Source organism: Chrysemys picta, chromosome 2 (genome assembly GCF_011386835.1).
Source record: "Chrysemys picta bellii isolate R12L10 chromosome 2, ASM1138683v2, whole genome shotgun sequence".
Classification (NCBI taxonomy): Eukaryota; Metazoa; Chordata; order Testudines; family Emydidae; genus Chrysemys; species Chrysemys picta.
This window is the reverse complement of record NC_088792.1, coordinates 288333247-288352050: the sequence shown is the minus strand read 5'-3', so window position 1 is coordinate 288352050 and position 18804 is coordinate 288333247. Positions and strand designations below refer to the sequence as shown.

The 18804-nt window shown below is 58.4% G+C and overlaps 1 protein-coding gene across 6 annotated transcripts in view; it reads left to right on the top strand.

The window, feature by feature from the left end:
- Positions 1 to 14925, top strand: part of PPP1R16A (protein phosphatase 1 regulatory subunit 16A) — a 69396-nt gene extending 54471 nt beyond the window's left edge. For 4 of the 6 annotated variants that reach the window (XM_065586401.1, XM_065586405.1, XM_065586403.1 and 1 more), the window contains 8 exons: positions 3240 to 3385; positions 5421 to 5524; positions 6847 to 6971; positions 8510 to 8635; positions 9307 to 9382; positions 10418 to 10547; positions 11115 to 11277; positions 11730 to 14925. In XM_065586401.1, the coding sequence (XP_065442473.1) occupies positions 3240 to 3385; positions 5421 to 5524; positions 6847 to 6971; positions 8510 to 8635; positions 9307 to 9382; positions 10418 to 10547; positions 11115 to 11277; positions 11730 to 12203 (1344 nt within the window). In that variant the 3' untranslated portion in view covers positions 12204 to 14925. The remainder of the gene's footprint in view (positions 1 to 3239; positions 3386 to 5420; positions 5525 to 6846; positions 6972 to 8509; positions 8636 to 9306; positions 9383 to 10417; positions 10548 to 11114; positions 11278 to 11729) is intronic. The other 2 variants (XM_065586402.1, XM_065586406.1) reach the window with 1 other exon arrangement.
- Positions 14926 to 18804: the final 3879 nt, after the last annotated feature.

Here is an 18804-nt window from a genome sequence, read left to right as displayed (position 1 = left end):
TTACAAACCCTGAGCCAGCAATCTCTGTGCTGAGACAAGCATGGGTATTGACATACCCAAATGAAAACAGCAGACACCTGGATTAGGGAAAGCACCCCCCCCCAAAGGAATTAGAGGATTGTAAATGGCCCAGCAATCTAGTAGCAATGTAATTAAATACCCCCAGCAACCATCTCTTGGCAGGGTTGCCACTTTTTAAAATGCGTTTAGACAGGCTTGTGTGTCATGATGTTCTGACACCCTCCAGCCAGTGTTGTTGCATCATGACTCTTGATAGACTGACATCAGGACCTGTTAATGGCTCTGCAAGCAAGATACAAGATCATCCAATCCACCTTCGTGACTTCAGGCCAGGGGCAACCCGATGAGGGCTGAGTGAAGCAGTGTTCTCTCCTCCCAGTCCCAGCCCCGAAGGGTGGTGATGGGTTGGAGGGGGCTCAGAGAAGAGCCATGCAAATGATTCAAGGATTTCAAGACCTGCTTTCTGGCAATGGAATGAAAGAGCTTGGTCTATTGATCTTAACAGCGAGAAGGTGAAGGGGTGACTTGATCAGTCTATAAGTACCTACGTGGGGAACAAGTATTTTATAATGCGCTCTTCAGTCTAGCAGAGGAAGGTCTAACACGATCCAGTGGCTGGAAGTTGAAGTGAGACAAATTCAGATGGGAAATCAGGTGTCAATTTTTAACAGCGAGAGTAATTCACTATTGGAAGAGGTTACCAAGGGGCATGGTGGATTCTCCATCACTGAGCATTTTAAAATCCAGACGGGCTGTTTTCCTAACAGCTCTGCTCTAGGAATGACTTGGGGGCAGGTCTCCGGCCTGTGTTACACAGGAGATCAGACAGGAGGATCACAATGGTCCCTTCTGGCCTTGGAATCGCTGAGTGAATGTCAGAGTCAAACACCCACATTACACTGCTAACCCCCATGCAATGTCTGCTGCCTCAGCTGTGCATGATAATAGCAAATGAGTATATTTCACACTAGCTCTTTCTCCCCTGGGCTTTTCCTTTGCTTTCCCCCTCATGTGCGGGATACAAGGCGACGGGCTTTGCAGTGTAAACACCTGGTGAATAATAGCCAGTCGCAGTGCTTGTCTACACTACCACTTTTGTCGGTATCACTTGTGTCGCTCAGTGGTGTAAAAAAAATCCTCCGGAGCGACACGTTACACCACCAGAGGCGCCGGTGTGGACCGCGCTGTCAGCGGGAGAGCTTCTCCTCATCATAGCTACAGCCGCTTGTGGAGGTGGTCTTATTGTGTCGCCCCATCGCACAGAGCGGCTACGTGAGCACTCCTACAGCTGTGCCGCTGTGAGCTCGCTAGTGTAGACATGCCCTTAGGTCTGACTGGGGTCTCATTTCTTTCTGTCTCAAACTTTGGTGTCTGACTGGGGCGTTAATATTAACGCCCATGTGACTAGTTCAGCAGTGAAGCCTGCCCGTTCCGTGCGGTGAGTCGCGTTGTGCCAGTCGGTGCCTGGGCGTCTCGCCTGGTGTGGAGCACTATGCTGTGTGCAGAGACTGCAGTTAACGCCACACGTGCACAGCAACGGAGCCCCATCCCCTTTATCTGTGCAGTGGGTTTGGGCTCCTGCGAATTCCAGTCAGTGCTTTGGTTTTCAGATCACTCCCTGCTCATCTGCTTGATGGGCTTCAGCACCAAGGTTCTTAAGCCCTTGGAATTTGGCCTCCTAGGGTCCAAAAAGACCAAACCTCCCATTTCAAGTGGCTCCAACCCCCTGACTTGGCGCAAAGGAGCTTTTGCCACTGACTTCAGTGGGTAGAGGATCAGGCCCACAGTGATCCCAGCTCTTCCAGGTTCCCTCCAGGGCCCGCTCTTCCGCTCTGCTCCCTATCCCCCGCTTCTTTCCTTTCTCTGACACCACTCCCTCACCCTCTGTGATCTGGAGAATGTCCTGATGCCAAGCCACCAATCCCCAGCATGCACTGAACTCTTGGGAGAACATAATGCCTTCTCCCTCTCTCCACCCTCCTGCAGGCCAGGACTTTCTGTCTGCCGATGCTAGGAACTCCGAGCGGTGACATGGGCTGCAGATGGTCCTGAAGAGGGGTTAGGTGTATTGTTGGCCTCAGCTCCCTTAGGAGCCTGTCAGTCCATCATCAGGCAGGAATTCGCAGTATGACTCCACCCATCTGCTCTAAGAACCTCTCAGAGCAGTGTCCCCTTCACACCCATCTAACGGGTCTGGCTTGCTCCCACCTCCTTTCCCAAGACCCCTTCTGGTGGGTGTTTGCAGTGACCAGGAGCCCCCCAGGGGCTGAGCTGTCAGTGGGGACAGAGAGTTGGTGGGTAGAAGTTCCCTGCCCCTACCCCGGACCAACATCTGGGACCAACACACCACAACAACACTGTGTACTGCCCCTTCCTGACATGCAGGTTCCCTCCCTCAGTAACGGGCGGGCCGGCATCCTCTCCTGGCGGTCAGCATAGGATGCTGTTGCCCTTGCCTTGGTTCGCTGGCGGTAAGCAAGTCCCATCTTAAAGGGCCGCTTAGAAATCTGAACCAAGACCCCTTCAAAAGGAAACTGCGCTCTGCAGGGTGCTGGTTCATGGACATCAGAGACAGAGACCTATTGGGCCCCACCTCCATCAGGCCCAGGGACAAACACAGATGGTTCCCTGTGGGGGGTTAAAAAATCAGCACCTTGGTAGTGGTCCAGAACCATTTCTACCTGTCTGCTCTCTAGTGCTCTGCAGGAAATGCTGTAGCCTTCGCTCCAGAGATCTCAAAGCCCTTTACAGACATCAATGAATTTATCCTCACAAGTCCTTTGTGAGTCTGGTCACTAGAGTTAGCTCATTGCACAGAGGAGGAAGGGACTTGCCCATAGTTACCCAGCAAGTCCCGTAGCCAGGCTGAGACTAGAAGCCAGGAGTCCTGGCTGCCTGTCCTGTGCTCTAGCCAAGTGAGTTGGGCTTTCGGTCCTGGTCCTAGTGGCTGAGATCCACCTCACAAAAGCCATTCTCACGAAGTAGCCAAGGACTGGCTGAGCCATGGAGCCCGAACTCCCACCCCCTCCAGAGGGGCTCCCTCTGGAGCAGGTTTAAGGGTAATTGATGGAGGTCTGCAGTGCGGGGGCAGCAGCTTGCTCTGTCTTGGCTGGACCATTCCTGCAACAACAGGGCCTGTTCCTCTAGGCCTGTCAGTGGTGTGAACTCCCGGGCCCCAGCCCCAGTAACCGCCTGTGTTCTGCTTCCTCTCATGTTAGTGCTGCATCGACGACTTCGGGGACGTGGTCGCGCTGCTGCTGGAGGCCGGCGCGGAGGTCAATGCCTGCGACAGTGAGCTCTGGACGCCGCTGCACGCCGCTGCCACCTGCGGGCACCTGCACCTGGTGGAGCTGCTGATTAAACAGTACGTGGGTTCCTGTGCATGCCATGCAGGGGGGTGTGATCGGGGGTGTGGCCTTCTCCCCCTAGGGGAAAGGGTCTGCAAACAGACCAGCCTGAGGTGGGGAAGGAGGGGGAGAGTTAGGGCTCCTGAAGCCACTTGCCAGGTGCCCCATAACAGAGTCATGTACTCCCAGAAGGAGACTGTTCTGGCGTTCAGAGAGTCCTGGGACTTGATTGGGGCAGTAACCCTGCAGCCTTGGGCAGGAAAGGTGCCTGGGCGTGAGGGCACCCAGAACTGCTTAGATCCTCCTTGGCACTGGGATTGCGCCCCCCGACCGAGCTTTGAGTCAAGGGAAGTGAACCTGGCACAGGGGAGTCTAACAAAATGAGCCCAGCCTGGCATGATTCCTGCACCCGGAGAGGCTCTGACTGCTTCTGGCCCAGTCTCTCCCCCTTGACCTGAAGGAGAGCTCTGGGCAGCTTGAAAGCATCTCTCTCCCCAGGAGAAGTTGGTCCAATCAAAGATATTATCTCGCCCACCTCGGCCAACACGGCTACAACACTACTGCATACCTGTCCACCCACCGCAGTTCCACTCCCCCGCCCCCGGTCCTGACTCTGGAGCACCCCCTGCTGTCCAGTCCTCATACTTCCTTATGCAGTCGCTGAGCTCCACTGAATGCCCCCTAGAGGTCCTGTACCTAGCCCAGGCCTCTCCCTTTCCTGTGAATCAAGCCAGGTTTGAACCCCCAGAGGTGGCAAGCCGGAGTATTAACCCTTGGGAGCTCGCCTCCCCTTTTTCAGCCTGCTTCTTTCCCCTCCCCTCAAATTGAAGTCACCTTGTCAGACTCCACTGTAGGTGTTTGGAACCCGGCTTGTGGGGCTGTAAATGTTTAATGGGGGTGTATCGTTGACCAAGTAACCCAATCTGCCTCCGTCTGGGCTGCCTGCAGGAATCTCCTGTCAGCGAGGCCTTGGCCCGGCTGCGGCCGGACGAGGCAGTTTGCATCAGTAAATGCTCTGCTGCTCCTCTTGCTGCACAGCATGACCCAGTTATGAAAGGCCTTCCCGCATCACTCCCTGCCCAGGAGGGGCTGGGATTCGAATGCCAACTGCGGACGAGCATGGACCTGCCTGCTGATCCCCCAGCACCTCGAGGCTGCCTGCCCTGGCCTGCAGTCCTCATGGCGTCCTGGTCGCTAGGCAGCACCTCAGCTGAGTCTGGGTTTTAAAGCTGGAAGTAGGGTTAGGAGAACAGTGGGTGCATAAATCTGGGGCCGCCTGGGGAGCACAAAGCGTAGCCAGGAGGAGTGAGCCTGGGTGGGAAAAACGGGGGGAGGTAAATGGGGACGGGCAGGCTCCTGAAAGAACAGGGGTAACATGGGCTTCTTTAGCATCTCATCAGACACCAGACCTGCACCTCCCACTGGCTGGATTTCTGTGCACCCCCCCCCCCCGCCCCCAAAGCCTCTTTGAAAACCTTCTCGGGAGCAGATTCATTTCCACAGCCCCCTCCTCATCCTTCTCCCAGGGACATCCGTGTTAGGGTGACCAGATGCCCCGATTTTATAGGGACAGTCCCGATTTTGGGGTCTTTTTCTTATATAGGCTCCTATTACCCCCACCACCTGTCCCGATTTTTCACATTTGCTGTCTGGTCACCCTAATCAGTGTGGAAACAGGGGAATAGAGCTGCTCCTTCCCCAGGGGAGTCCAGCAGTCCCGTCACATGGGGTGGTGCCGGAGAGGAGGGCAGGGCCCTGAAGAAGCAGCAGCCGGGCCTGTGAGGAGCGGGGATCCTGTTTCATGTAGCCGTCCCTTGCTGATAGAGGAGGCGGGACAAGAAACCCAATCTACAAGACAGGCAGAATCGTGCCCATGGAGAATGTTTTCCAGAAGCCGTTGGTGGCTCTTTAATGAAAATAGCTCATTGTATCTGTTACACTAGCTGCCCAGCGGCACACGGGTGCTGTGCGTGGCATTACTGTGGGCACAGCAGAGAGGTAGCCACCTGCCTTGTTTCCTCACTGTTTATTTCTTCTCCTTCCCCTGCCCAGTGGTGCCAATCTCCTGGCAGTTAACACAGACGGGAACATGCCGTATGACCTCTGCGAGGACGATGTGACACTGGACTACATTGAGACGGCCATGGCAGATCAGGGTGAGTCTCCCCAGTCCCAGGCTGGTGTCTCCTCCCCTTTCCCTGTTGTCACCGTGGATGTTTCATGGTTATTCACTCACCGCTGGGTGCGTACCCCTCTCGGCTCTCCTATTCTGCTCAGGCATTGCAAGCCCCCTCCATGGTGCAGCAAGCACCTTGGCAGCAGTGTCCAACCCAGAATGCCCCATTTACCTTCCAGTGAGATCTGCGTTGGGTTCTCTCCTTGTGCAGCTTCTGTTTCTAGCGCTCTCCCGACAGAGACACATCCTAGAATGAAGGAGCATCACTTCTTAAGATCCAGATTTTGACTCCTCCCCTGTTTGATGGCTCCAGGCTGCGCTGGGAAAGGGCTGTAGGGAACCCTCTTAGCAGCCTCCTTCCTCCTAACCACTGAGATTTGCTGGTGGGCAATGAGCCTCTTGCAGAGAGACCATTGAGTTCTTGCTCCTGTTGTTATTTATACAGTGCCATGGGTGCGCATGGCACTCGACAGACAGACAGACGTGATCTTCCCCACGAAGAGGTCTAGGTTCAATAAACCCCGCCAAGACGCAGGGAGAAATGCTAGCTGGCAAGGGAGTGGGCGCGAGGGGAAGCTCGCATACTTTGAAGCGAGGAGACTTATCTGCACCAAACACATCCATTTGTTTATATACAAAATCCGTCAAGCTGATGCGGGAATGAGGGGCAAGGGCGGAGCTGGTGGAAGAAATGGATTCGGAGGAGGGGTTTGAAGGAGCAGAAGTCAGGTTGTCTGGCATACAGGGACAGGAAGGGCGTCCCACAGAGCAAGGGTAGCATAGGCAATGGCTAAGGGTGAAAGAAAGTCAAACTGGGCAAGCAGGCTAGGGGAGGGAGATGAGGGAGCAGGGGAATGTTGGCCCGAGCCCTGAAGGGAGGAGGGAGGAGCTGGCCCCTGATGTGGAAGGTGGATGTTGAAGGGCCTGGGGGAGATTGATGGTGGGAGGTCCAGGAACGGTTGTCGGAGAGACAGGTACAGCTGGGAGACTCAGCAGAGGGGAGAGACCCAGGGGAAAGGGTGGATTTTGTCAGCAGCGAGATGGAAGCAAAGCCCTGGAAGTGGAGTAGGTCACTCGGGTAAGGTGCAGAGGAGAAGAGGGCGCCAAGGACAGATGGCTGCTTCTGGGCAAGGGATGTGTGTGCGTCTTCCTGCCTAGACTAGTGCCAATTGTAAGAAACTGACATGGTCCTTGGCATGGAGTCCAATAAGCAAACGCCTTCCAGCCTTGCTGCTGGGGTACAGGCCAGCCCCCAGTCACCATCTGCCATGGCTGCCCTCATGGCACTTACTCTCTGGGTAGGAATAACTCAGGAGAAGATTGAGGAGGCCCGAGCCGCCACGGAGCACAGCATGGTGGAAGATATCCGAAAGCTGCTTCAGGCAGGTGCCGATCTGAACACTCCACTTGACCATAGTGCCACTCTGGTAAGTTCCCAGTTAATAATGCCGACAGCTAGGGAGAGCTCTGCCCGAGAAGTGAGGCGCAGGAGACCAGGGCTGCAGGGGAACTGGGGGCTGGTCGGGGGCTGGTCTTAGGGAAGCAGCACAAGCCCCATCTCTTGGGGGACGAAGCAGTGGTGAACATACTCAATCCGGCCATGGCTGGGGAGAGACGAGAACTGACCCATTGTTCTCGAGCTCCTCTGCATGTGGGACGCCGCGTAGGCCACCCAGAGCAGGGCCGGGACCACTAGGGTTTCCTTCCAAGGACTCTGCCTGTTCACACAAGTAGCCATGGAAGCACTGCCAGCGGTCAGGGCCATCACCTGTGCCTCTAAGCAAGCCAAACTGAAAGCTAGCAAAGCCCAATCTCCACATCCCCCAGCAGCTGCTGCTGTCCCGGGGCCTAGGACAGCAGACACAGACAGCGCTCATGGCTCTGGTGGAGAACCATCTCCTGTCCGCAGACAATGCTGCGTTGCCATTGCTGAGCGCTGGGTTCTCCTCCCATCCCACCTAACGGCAGTGCAGTGAGCGAACATGCGCTGAAATTGCTCGGTCCGAGCCCACCGAGAGCCATCTGGGGCCACTACCTGCAGAGTCCCAGTCCACGTGCTCATATATCGGAGTGCTCAGACTTGGGCCTCGGCCGTGGGGTCCCTCGGGATCCCTCAGAGCTGTTGGAAGTCAAGATAGCCATGGCAGCAAGAACCTCCCACTTCCACCTGGGTCTGGCCAGAACATCTTCCCTTCTCCCGTCAGGCTCCGGCCTGGTCACAGTGATTCCCATGTCTGCGACCAGAAGCAGCTGCCTGCCCTGAGAAAGCTCCAGCTAGTACAAAATGCAGCAGTCCCTCTCCTCAGCAGCCCTGGGTGCTGTGACCACATTCCCTGCGCTGGCTACGCAGTGAACGCGCAGTCCAGCTCTGTCTGCCCGGATACTCCACGCCCGGCATGGGCTGCCTCTGTAGGACCCAGTTCACAGCGGAACCCCCTCCTTGCACAGCACCTTGGCTCCTGCTGCAGAACTGCTTGGGTGTGGCCTGGGAATAATGGCCAGCCGCTCGCTAGCTGTGTCTCCTCTACCTTGTCATTTGATGTCGCCATTCCTTGGCCTGGTGATCCCAGCCGTACCCTTCTGTCTCTGGAGACCGCTGAGCAAATGGGACAGGCCCTAATGGAACTGACTGGTCTCCATCTGAGCCCAAGTTCACACTAGAAACTTTGAGCGTAGACTAACACCCGTGGGGGGGCGAGGGGGGTTATTTTACTTTCTGTAACACTGCTCTACTGGCATACACCCTAGTGTCCCTGCAGCGATCCTGGCCAAGGCACTCGGATCGTTTATTTCACTCGGGATTGGTATGAGCTGTCCCAGCAAACGGCCTCTTTGCAGGTGTCCATGGCATCTGCTCTGAGCAGGTTTGCTGGGTTAGCCCTCCCAGCCAAGCTTTGCGGGAGAGCGCAGCCCTGGCGTTAGGGCCCGGCCCAGGGTTCTAGCGCCGGCGACTTCTGCTTTGCAGCTCCACATTGCCTCAGCAAACGGCTACCTGGAAGCTGCCGAGCTGCTGCTGGAACACAAGGCCAGCATGAGCGCGAAGGACAACGATGGGTGGGAGCCTCTCCATGCCGCCGCCTGCTGGGGGCAGGTGAGTGCTTGTAGGCAGGTGAGAATGCACATCTAGCCCACGGGCTGAGGGTGCTCCTGTTGGGAATTTCCGGCCCTGGAACATTTTCCCAGTGGTGGAGTACAGCGCCTCCTAGTGGCACGACACCCTCAGCACTGGTCATGGGCTGCGTTCACTTGCTGTCTGGCCTGCCAGAGTGCTTTCCGTAGTAATGTGGGGGGCCAGGCTACTGAGAGCGGGGTGCTGGACACAGGGCCACCCCAACTCCTCCCGAAGGGCCCTGGGGCCTCAGTGGGCTGGAGGGAGCTCAGGTGAAAGCCTGCTCTACAGTATGGGTGGCCGCCTCCAGCCGCAGCACTGCAGTGTCAGCAGTCAGGAATCGGAACGTGCTGTGGATGGGGGAGAGGGTGAGCAGGGGCTGCTAGGAATCTCCCCCCTGCCAGGCACAGGGCATGCGGGGACCACTTGTGAACTCCCCCCCAGGTCGTTATGGCAATGGAAGCCGACAGGCCCAGGACGCAGGAGGGTGCTAATCTGCAGAGGCTGCAGCGCCTCCGCTTCTGGCATGCGCGGTTCCCAGCTGGGGGGCGATGGGGTCAGAGGGGCATTTTCCCCTCAGCTTGGGTGTGGAGCAGGTTTGTGCGTTAGATTCTTCCTGCTTCGCTAAAGGCAACTTCCCTTGTTGCCGTCAGATCCATCTGGTGGAGCTGCTGGTGGCCCATGGAGCTGATCTCAACGGGAAGTCTGTGCTGGACGAGACGCCCTTGGGTGAGTCAAGCCATTAGGAGAGCAGGGAATGGAGGAGGCTGGAAGGGGCCAAGATGAAAAGGGGTGCAAGGCAAGGGGGAGGCAGAGGCTGGTGGAGATGGATGGAGAGGGGAGGTGATGGGGGAAGTCCGGACTTTCAGTCTCTGCAAATCCTCCGAGGTGCCTTGTCGTGTTTCGTGTGGCAGGCTCCTCCCCAACCCAGCAGTGCGTTCTGAGGACCCTGCAGTCACCCTGACTGCCAGTCCCACCTCGTCCTTAAACCCCTCAAAGGCCCTAGTTCCCCTCCTCTCCCCACCTCGTATGATTTTTGACAGCAAAGCCGCGCTTTCCATTCGGGGATCAGCACAGGCCCTTCCCAGCCACCACCTCCACGCCTGCTTCTCCAGACCCGCGGGGCAGAGTGAAAATGCCCATCTTTTCCCAGTCCTGCTGGGACCTCCATCCTCCGGGGACTCAGCAGCACAGAGCCCACCTGCCCTCTCGCCTGACCTCCAGTGCCAGGGAGCCGGAGTCCCAAGCATGGGATTACGGTCCACAAACAATGCAAATGACCCGTTACGTGCAGCCAGTGTATGAGCGATCATCCGACACTTCCTAGCCTGGTAGCCTGAACAGGCGAATCCAAGCACAGGGTGTAGGAGGCAGGCGGTGGGGAAAGGGGGATACAACAGGGAGTTTGAGGCTGACTGGGCGTGGGGGACGCTGGAAGGATGGGGCTTAGTTCTGATTTGGTTCCCTTTGTTGGCATGGTTATGCTCTTGGGCTGGGGAGAAGAGGTGGGGTGTGAAGAGGATTGGGGGCAGGTGAGAGACCAGACGAGGCTGGGCGCGGGGAGTGGAGGTAACGGGGGAGCTGGAGAGGCGGGAATGCCTGAGAAGGGGGTGGCGCCAGAGGAGATCCCAGTGGGCAGGGAGTGGATGATCCTTGCTGTGGCGGGATTGCAGAGCTGGTGGGAAGGAGGGCCGCAGAGTGCATGCCTGGGGCTGGCTCTGCTCTGGAGCCAGGTGGCTGTTCACCCCCGTGTGTCCCTCGCAGATGTGTGTGGTGACGAGGAGGTCCGGGCCAAGCTGCTGGAGCTGAAGCACAAGCATGATGCCATCATGAAGTCTCATGACAAGCACAAGTCGCTGCTGCAGCGACGCACCTCCAGTGCTGGCAGCCGAGGGTAAGGCCGGGGGGGACCGCTACGGATAGCTGGCCTCCTTCGCAGGGGCCAGAGGCCACCCCAGAGCAGGACCCTCCTTCCCAGGGGCAGGCAGATCTGGGGAACTCAGCTGAGGAGTCCCGTTGTCCGAGCTCCAGACCCTTCGCACCTTAGCCTCAGCTAGGCTCTGATGTCTCCCCCCACCCACCCGGCTTTGTGCCCAAACTGAACACAGGGTGGCGCCCTACTGCCATTGGGGCTGCTGTTCATGGGTCACCTAGGCGCCACCCTCCCCCGCCAGCTGAGCGGGCTCCAGCAAAACCACACCTTCTGAATCTCTGCCCATCACCTTCTCCGTAACCACGGAAAGAGACGTGATCAGGCCAGTGGCAGGACGTGTCTGGGCGCCGTCCGTCCTGCTTTTCAGCACCAGCTGGAAATGAATGTCCCGCAGGTGTTTGCCCCCAACCAAACAGCAGCTGTGGCGAGGTCAGTCCCTGGCATTTACCTGCGCCGGCACTGGCTCGCTCCTGGCGGGAAGCACTCCCGTTTCCCAGCCATGCTGATCCTGCTTTCCGCTGTCCCCAGGAAGGTGGTGCGGCGGGTCAGCGTGACGGAGCGCACCAACCTCTACCGCAAGGAGCACGAGAAAGAGGCCATCGTCTGGCAGCAGGTGGCGCACCGGGAGAACGAGGCCGAGCTTGAGGACGAGGACAAGCAAACGGACGCTGAGCTCCAGCAGCACCTCCCCGTGAGTAGGGGACAGCCGTGGCACCCCCACATTCCCTGCAGCCCCTCGGCACGCCGCGGTGCGAGGTCCCGCCTGGCGCTGAGCGTGTCTGTCTCCTGCCCCTCTTCTCAGCGCCAGGGAGAGGAGAGGTGGGTTCCCCCCTCGCTGCCACCCCCACCCCTGAACGGGACGCTCAGGGCTCCTGCCTCCACCTGGCAGCAGCCGGCTCCGAGAGCCCCGCACAAGGCTCTTGGGTGCGCCATGTGGTTGGAACCAAGTATTGCTGGCCTAAACCACCAGGGCACGTCCCTGGTCCTGCTCCCCTGGCAGCCATTAGCACTTCCTTCTCAGCTCCCCGTGAGTCCCCAGCAGCGCCAATGTGCTAATGGGAACCCCCCCTGGATTCCTGCATGGCTCCAGGTGTCCAGCCCCAGGGCTGAGTACTGGGTACTGAGTACTGTTCTTCTCCCCAGCAGGACGCTGAGGCAGAAGTGGCAGGTCCAGGGGCCTTGGTGGGAGACAAGCATCAGAATCCGGGGCTGACCCAGAGAAATGGAACTGCGGGCTCTTCTGCCGCCGGCCCCCCCAAACACCTCTACTCCAAGCGGCTGGACCGCAGCGTCTCCTACCAGCTGGCCACCCAAGAGGAGCTGTCGGCCGACCTGTGCAAGGAGAAGTCCCACCACACGCTAGCGGACCTCAAACGCCAGCGGGCAGCTGCCAAGCTCCAGCGACACCACCCAGAGGACTACCCTCCCACCGAGGGCGAGGGCCCCCTCTCGCCTGGCCTCGCTGAGACCCTGCGCGGCAGTGATCACCCCCGCTCGGACTCGGAGCAGAACTCCGTGTACTACACGGCAGCCAGTGGCGATCCGCCTCTTCTGAAGCTGACGGCCCCGGCCGAGGAGACCCCTGCTGAGAAGAAGCGATGCTGTAGGCTGATGTGAGGCGCTGGCAAGAGAAGATGTTTGTGGGGCACGTCCCCTCCCTGGCATTGATGGATGGCGCTAATGTCCCATGGGGCTGCCTCTGGAACGCTGCAGCAGGACGGGTTCTGGGAGCTGGTTTATCTTCCAGGGACGACTCCGTGTTCCAGACCCAGACACCAATCAAAGAGGCCGGGCTCCAAGTGCTCCATCGAGGGCTGCATGGGCAGCAGGCTTGGAGCCAGAGGGCTGCACAAATGGAAGCAGAATGCAATGACCTTCATTGTCAGTACAGAGATGTGTCCTGGAGCATCTACGGCTCCCAGCATGCAATTTGCCAGTCCCTGCTTGGGTCAACCCATAGAGCGTTGCATGCTGGGACGTGTAGTCGCAGAGGGCTGCATCTCCGTTGGACATGGTGGCGTTGAATGTTGCGCAAGACATGCTGGGCTGCGCTGGGTCAGCTGGAGGGTCCCTCCCAGGGCGGCTGTTTGTCTGGGGTCTGTGTGTGGTTTCTAGGAAGGAGTGAAAAGCCTATGGGAGGCCTCAGAGCACGGCGTACCATGCATACAGCACTGGGGGGCAAGGGGACGTCCCCATGCTTGCCTGACACTAAGGCAAATGGCGGCAATGAGGTGAGAACGGTTCTCTTGACACAGAGTTGTAGCCCAGCAGTCCCCTGCTAGGCTGGGCTGCACACAAGCTGTCCTGGTTTAACTAACGTGCGTTTCAAACACGATGGAAAGCCGAGTAGGTCCCCAGGCACGCCCGTTCATGGTGGTTTACAACTGGCTTATATCCCACTCGCTGGCTTGGATTCACTAAAGGAAGCGCTGGACTGAGCCCAGCCGTGCGCTGGAGCAAGGCCATTGGCTGTCATTCCTATCTTTTCTTCCAGCAGGGTTAACCGAACCCTGAATTCAGTGCGGCCCCACACAGCCTTGCACTGAACCAGCCAAAGGTGCTGACGGACGCTGAGTTCACACTTCGGTGCCAGTCTGAGTGTGGGTCCGCTCCAAACCGCATGGATAGAAGCTCGTTGTAAACCAGGATGTGTCCACGTGGCACTGTGGGTTCAACTACAGTAATCTGAACTCCTGTGCCCCATATGGTGCGCCACGCCACGGTGCCCTGTGCCCTCTGCCCCCAGAGGGCACCTGGTGTGGGCTGTGTGCCCAGCCCCTTGTGACCTCCTGCCCTCAGCAATAAAATCACTTCAGCAAAGCACCTCACCCCAGGACCCAGCACAGCCCATTGATGGGTCTATGCACCTGTTGTGCGGACAGCTCTCCCCATGAAACAGCCTGCGAGCGGGACGGGGGAGCTGGTTTCTGGCCCCTCAGTCCATCTGCCGGGGGCAGCGGTGGGGGGCTGATTAATCTGTAATGGTCTCTAGCCGCCCCGTGCCTGGGCCCTGGACAGCATCCCGCTGCTCCCCATTGCTCACGCGGGGCTCAAACAGGGCGTGCTGATGGCACCCTTCTCATCTCCTGTTCTCTGCAGAGACACCGGCCCGCTGCATGTCCCCTCCCTGCGCAGGTGGGACACGGTTTTTTTTTTGTCCTGCTGCAGCATGAGGCTCCAAGGAGCCTTGTGTTGAGCCCCGCACCTCCACCCAAGGGCAGCATTGGCAGCTTCTCAGGCGGCCGAGGGCTACCCCAGCTTCACGCCCATAGAGGGGTGCCCTCAGGGGCCCGGTCCCAGTGTGCCAACTCCCATGTGAGCTCAGCAAAAGCCCCTTTGGCCTACTGCGGAGGATGGCATGCTGGAACTTGGAGGCCTGTCCCTCTCTATTAATGACTGGGGGGGGGCTGTGGCAGACTTCTGCTGCCCCTAGGGCCTCAGGCTCCATCCTCTCAGCCTGCCGTGGGGTTGCTGAGGCGCCGGGCTCTACAATCAGAACTTCAGGAGGCAGGTGGAGTGGAAGTGGAAGAGCTTCAGCTAGAAACATTCTCGCCTTTCAGCCGCAATAAGGAACATGCTGCTCCCTGGGATCCAGCCGGCTGGACGGGGCATCCCTCTGGTGGGTGGCTCGTGGTTTGCAATAGCTCATCCCCTGGATGGGATTGTCACCCTCTCGCTTATTTCTCTCTGCCCCGGTGCATCTAGCCGTGGCTGTTCAACCCCACGTGCTAGGCCTCTCGTCCCTCTGTTCTTCCCCCCCTCAGGGCCCGAGAAGCATCAGCCAGCCCCATCTCACCAGCCGAAGATCAGCCCTTGCTCGGGTGCCGGAGCAGCAGAGCCCAGCTAGATGCAATCCTGCCCACTGGCTGGGGGAAAGCAGGTGACATTCAACCCCACCTGTGAATGCTCTGGGGAACCCCCTTAAGCTCTGACCCTCCAGCTTCAAGAGTGCAGCTCTAGGCTGAACTTGTATTAACCACGGGGCCAGCGGTGGTTCTGCTCTGAGAGCCTCCTGCCTGCCCTGGGAGATACAACTGCAGGGAGCTCTGTGCTCGCCAGCGAGGGTGGCTGACGTAAAATCCCCTGCTGGGACTGGTCTCTTCGTGGTGCGTTTGTACAGCGGCGCCGCACACGTTTTGTACGGAGCACTCTCACAGTCTAGTTCACGGAGTGCTGTAGCGTTGGTTCCAGCCCCAGCGAGCCGCAGGCTGCCGGCCCGTGGCTTCGGAGGCACTGATTTTATACTTTGACACAATCTTTCTTGCTCTCACCAGGTTTGGATTTGTAGCTCCTGTTGTCTCTATTTCCTTTCCACAATAAACCAGCATTGGACAGTGAACAGCCCCTGTGCGTGACCCCTTGGGCCCGAGCGTTCCTCTCGCCCTGCCAGGGCTAACTGCCTCCACCCCCGAAAGAAATGAGTTCGGGAGAGCTGGGCTGCCCCCCCCCGGACACGAGCAACGCAAGGAACAAGTGCTGTGTGTTCTGCCCCCCCCCCCCCCCCCCGGTCAGTGTAGGTCTCTGCATGGGGGGTGGGCCACCAGGACCCCCACACCTGAGCAATGGGGCTGAAAAGTGGGGCTCCCCCTAGCGGTGCTGTCATTGGCCCCCGTTAACCCGTGGCACCCTGGAGTACTGGGATTTCTAACACTCAGCCTTCTGGAATAGCCTGAAAACGCCCCCTGTCGGCCTGGGAGGCACGAGGCCCACGTTCCAGATGTTCCCATTCACTGCGTCTGGCTGGGGCTGGGGCAGGAGTGTTCTGCTAACAAGATGGTCTCATGGGAATTAGGAGGGAAGAAGGGTCTAGTGGTTACAGCAGGGCATGGAGCCACGACCTCTGGGTTCTCCTTGGTGTGTTCTCTGCAGATTCCCGCTCATGGGAGGCTCCGCCCGGTGCCGCCTGAGTGGTAGAACATGAGCTAGCGGAGTCTGGCTGAACACTCCCGCGCCTCCCTTGCCCTTTCTTCCGTCACACGTGCCAGGGTGAGGGTGTAAAACGGGTGGGCTGCGGGCCCCACGCCGCTCTCAGAAGCAGCCGGCACCACGTCCCTGCGGTCCCCGGGCAGGGGGGCAGAGGGCTCTGTGCATTGCCCTTGCCTCCAGGCACTGCCCCCCGCAGCTCCCATTGGCCGGGAACGGGGAACCGCGGCCAATGGGAGGTTCCTGCAGGCGCAGCAAGGGAGCGCACATGGAGCCCTCCGCCCCCTCCCCCGGGCAGGGCTGACTCCAGCTTTTTTGCCGCCCCAAGCGGCAAAGCGGGGGAAAAAAAAAAGATCAAGCCGATCGGCAGCACTTCGGCGGCAGCTCAATCGCGCCACTTCATTCTTCGATGGCAATTCGGCGGCGGGTCCTTCGCTCCCTCTGTTCCTCGTTGGCAGCACTTCCGCGGCAGGAGGAAGAGGAAGAGAGCGACTGAGGGACCCACTGCTGAAGAGCCGGATGTGCCGCCCCTTCCCATTGGCCGCCCCAAGCACCTGCTTCCTTTGCTGGTGCCTGGAGCTGGCCCTGTCCCCAGGGCCCGCAGCGCTTCTTGGAGTGTAGTGGGGACAGGGCAGGCAGGCAGGGAGCCTGCCCTGGCCCCGGTGCGCGCCGCTGCCACCCTGGAGCCCGAACCCCTCCTGCCCCCCGCCCCCCAATTCCCTGCCCTAAGCCCCCTACCTGCACCCCTCCTGCACCCCAACCCCCTGCCCTGAGCTCCCTGCTGCACCCTGCACCCCTGTGCACCCCAACCCCCTGCCCTGAGCTCCCTGCTGCACCCTGCACCCCTGTGCACCCCAACCCCCTGCCCTGAGCTCCCTGCTGCACCCTGCACCCCTGTGCACCCCTGCCCTGAGCCCCCTGCTGCATGCTGCACCCCTGCCCTGAGCCCCCTTCCTGCACCCCAACCCCCTGCTCTGAGCTCCATGCTGCAGCCTGCACCCCTGTGCACCCCAACCCCTCTCCTGAGCCCCCTTGTACACCTAGCACCCCTTCTGCACCCGAGCTCCCTTCTGCACCCGAGCTCCCTGCTGCACCCTGCACCCCTGTGCACCCCAACACCCTGCCCTGAGCTCCCTCTTGCACCCCACACCCCTCCTGCACCCCAACCCCCGGCCCTGAGCTCCCTGCTGCACCCTGCACCCCTGTGCACCCCAACTGCCCTGAGCCCCCTGCTGCATGCTGCACCCCTGCCCTGAGCCCCCCTCCTGCACCCCAACCCCCTGCTCTGAGCTCCATGCTGCAGCCTGCACCCCTGTGCACCCCAACCCCTCTCCTGAGCCCCCTTGTACACCTAGCACCCCTTCTGCACCCGAGCTCCCTGCTGCACCCTGCACCCCTGTGCACCCCAACACCCTGCCCTGAGCTCCCTCTTGCACCCCACACCCCTCCTGTACCCCAACTCCCTGCCCTGAGCTCCCTGCTGCACCCCAACCCCCTGTCCTGAGCCCCCTGCTGCACCCCTCCTCTGCCCCAATCCCTTGCCCTGAGCCCTTTCCTGCACACCGCACCCCGCACGCCAACCCCCTGCCCCGGCCCTGCATACTATTTCCCCACCCAGATGTGGCCCTCGGCCCAAAAAGTTTGCCCGCCCCTGGTGTAAAAGGCGGGTCGCACGCCAGCTGCCTCCGTTCCCTCGAACCGCGCCAGGGAGCAGTTTTGGGTGGAGCTCGGGGATTGTTCGGCTCCGTGATTAGGTGGCAGAGCAACGGGCTTGGCTATGAAGTCAAAGGCAGCGGAGTGATGGACAATCCGATGGCGTCCTGCTCTCAGAACAAGCAAAGGGGGGGACTCGTTCCCTCCGGTTACACATGGAGCTGGTGTATCAGTCACAAGGTTCGTCCGTCGCAATCCAGCTAGCAGGGAGAAAACTCTCTGAGTTGGTCAGCAGGGCAGATGCACAAGTGGTCATTGAAGGACGAAACAGTAAAACACCTCTTCAGTTTAGGGGGCAGTCTGACAACACACCCCGCGTGGCCAGCAGCACCAGAAGTGTCCGAATATTTGCTCGAGAGCAGGCAGTGCAAGGGGATCGCTATCCGATGTCTTTTGAATGCACTGAGGTCAGGGCTTCCCCTCCTTCAGAAAGTGATAAACAAGAGAAGCCAGGCCAGGGTCACTTTAATAGCACCAGCATGGCCCACGCGATGGTATCTGGACTTAACTCACCTGTCCAGAGGGCTAATGGAGCCTCTGCCGCTGGGCCTGGACTTGTAGCAACGACAGGGGCTGGTTCCTTACTCAGATCTACACTCAGTTTAATTACACTGGGAACGTTAGAAAAAAGTGGTTCATTCGAGGTGCAAAATGTGCTGTTGCATTCTAGGAAAGTGTCTGCATGGAAGTGTCATAGTCACAAATGGAAAGGATTTTTAAGGTGGGTTCCCATGTATGGTACAGAGCCATATGCAACACCACTTCGTTCCATTTTACAATATTTATTGTACCGAAAAGAAACCGATCTTTCGCTATCTTCAGGAAGGGGTCATCTCAGCCGTATCAGCACAGCTGTGTGTGTGTGTGTGTGTGTGTGTCTGTGTGTGAATTAATTTTATTAATGATGTAGCTTAGTTAAAAGGTTCTTAAAGAGCCTAAATAACGTATACCCTCCACTAGAACCCACTTTGCCAGCTTGGGATTTCAACATAGGGCTCTCACAATCGATGGACACCCCTCAATCCCAATTTGGGTCTGTAGGAAGCTGTCATTTATTTCATTTGTCTATTAAGACAGTGTTTTGAGAGCCCTCACCTCCGCCGGGTGTACATACATTAATGGCTGATCCGCAGTTTACTGTTTTTCGTAAAAACAAGGTAATTCTCTGTACGCACTCACAAAGTTTTTAACGAAAGTGATCGATTTTCCTATAAACCAGTTCACCTTTTTACTGGTTTCCCCCCCAAGCCCCGTTCTCAGGCTGGAGAGACTGTTACATGCTCGGGATGTTAGAGGCATTTTAGCCTTTCATTTAGACAGGACTGAACAATTCAGACCGTCCCAAAACTTGTTTATGGCTTATAAAAGAGAGAACAAGGGAAGAGCGGTTTCTGTACAAACGCCGTCCCAGTGGGTCAGACTATGTTTTAAAGTCGGTTATGGATTGAAAGGGTCGGCCCTTCCTTGGCGAGTTAGACCAGATCCAGGACAACCCCTGGGGCTTTTTCTAAACACTGCGCACTCCATCGGTAACCTAGATCTGAGGGGAGATTGGGCAGGGCAGTCCTGCAGGCCTTATTTC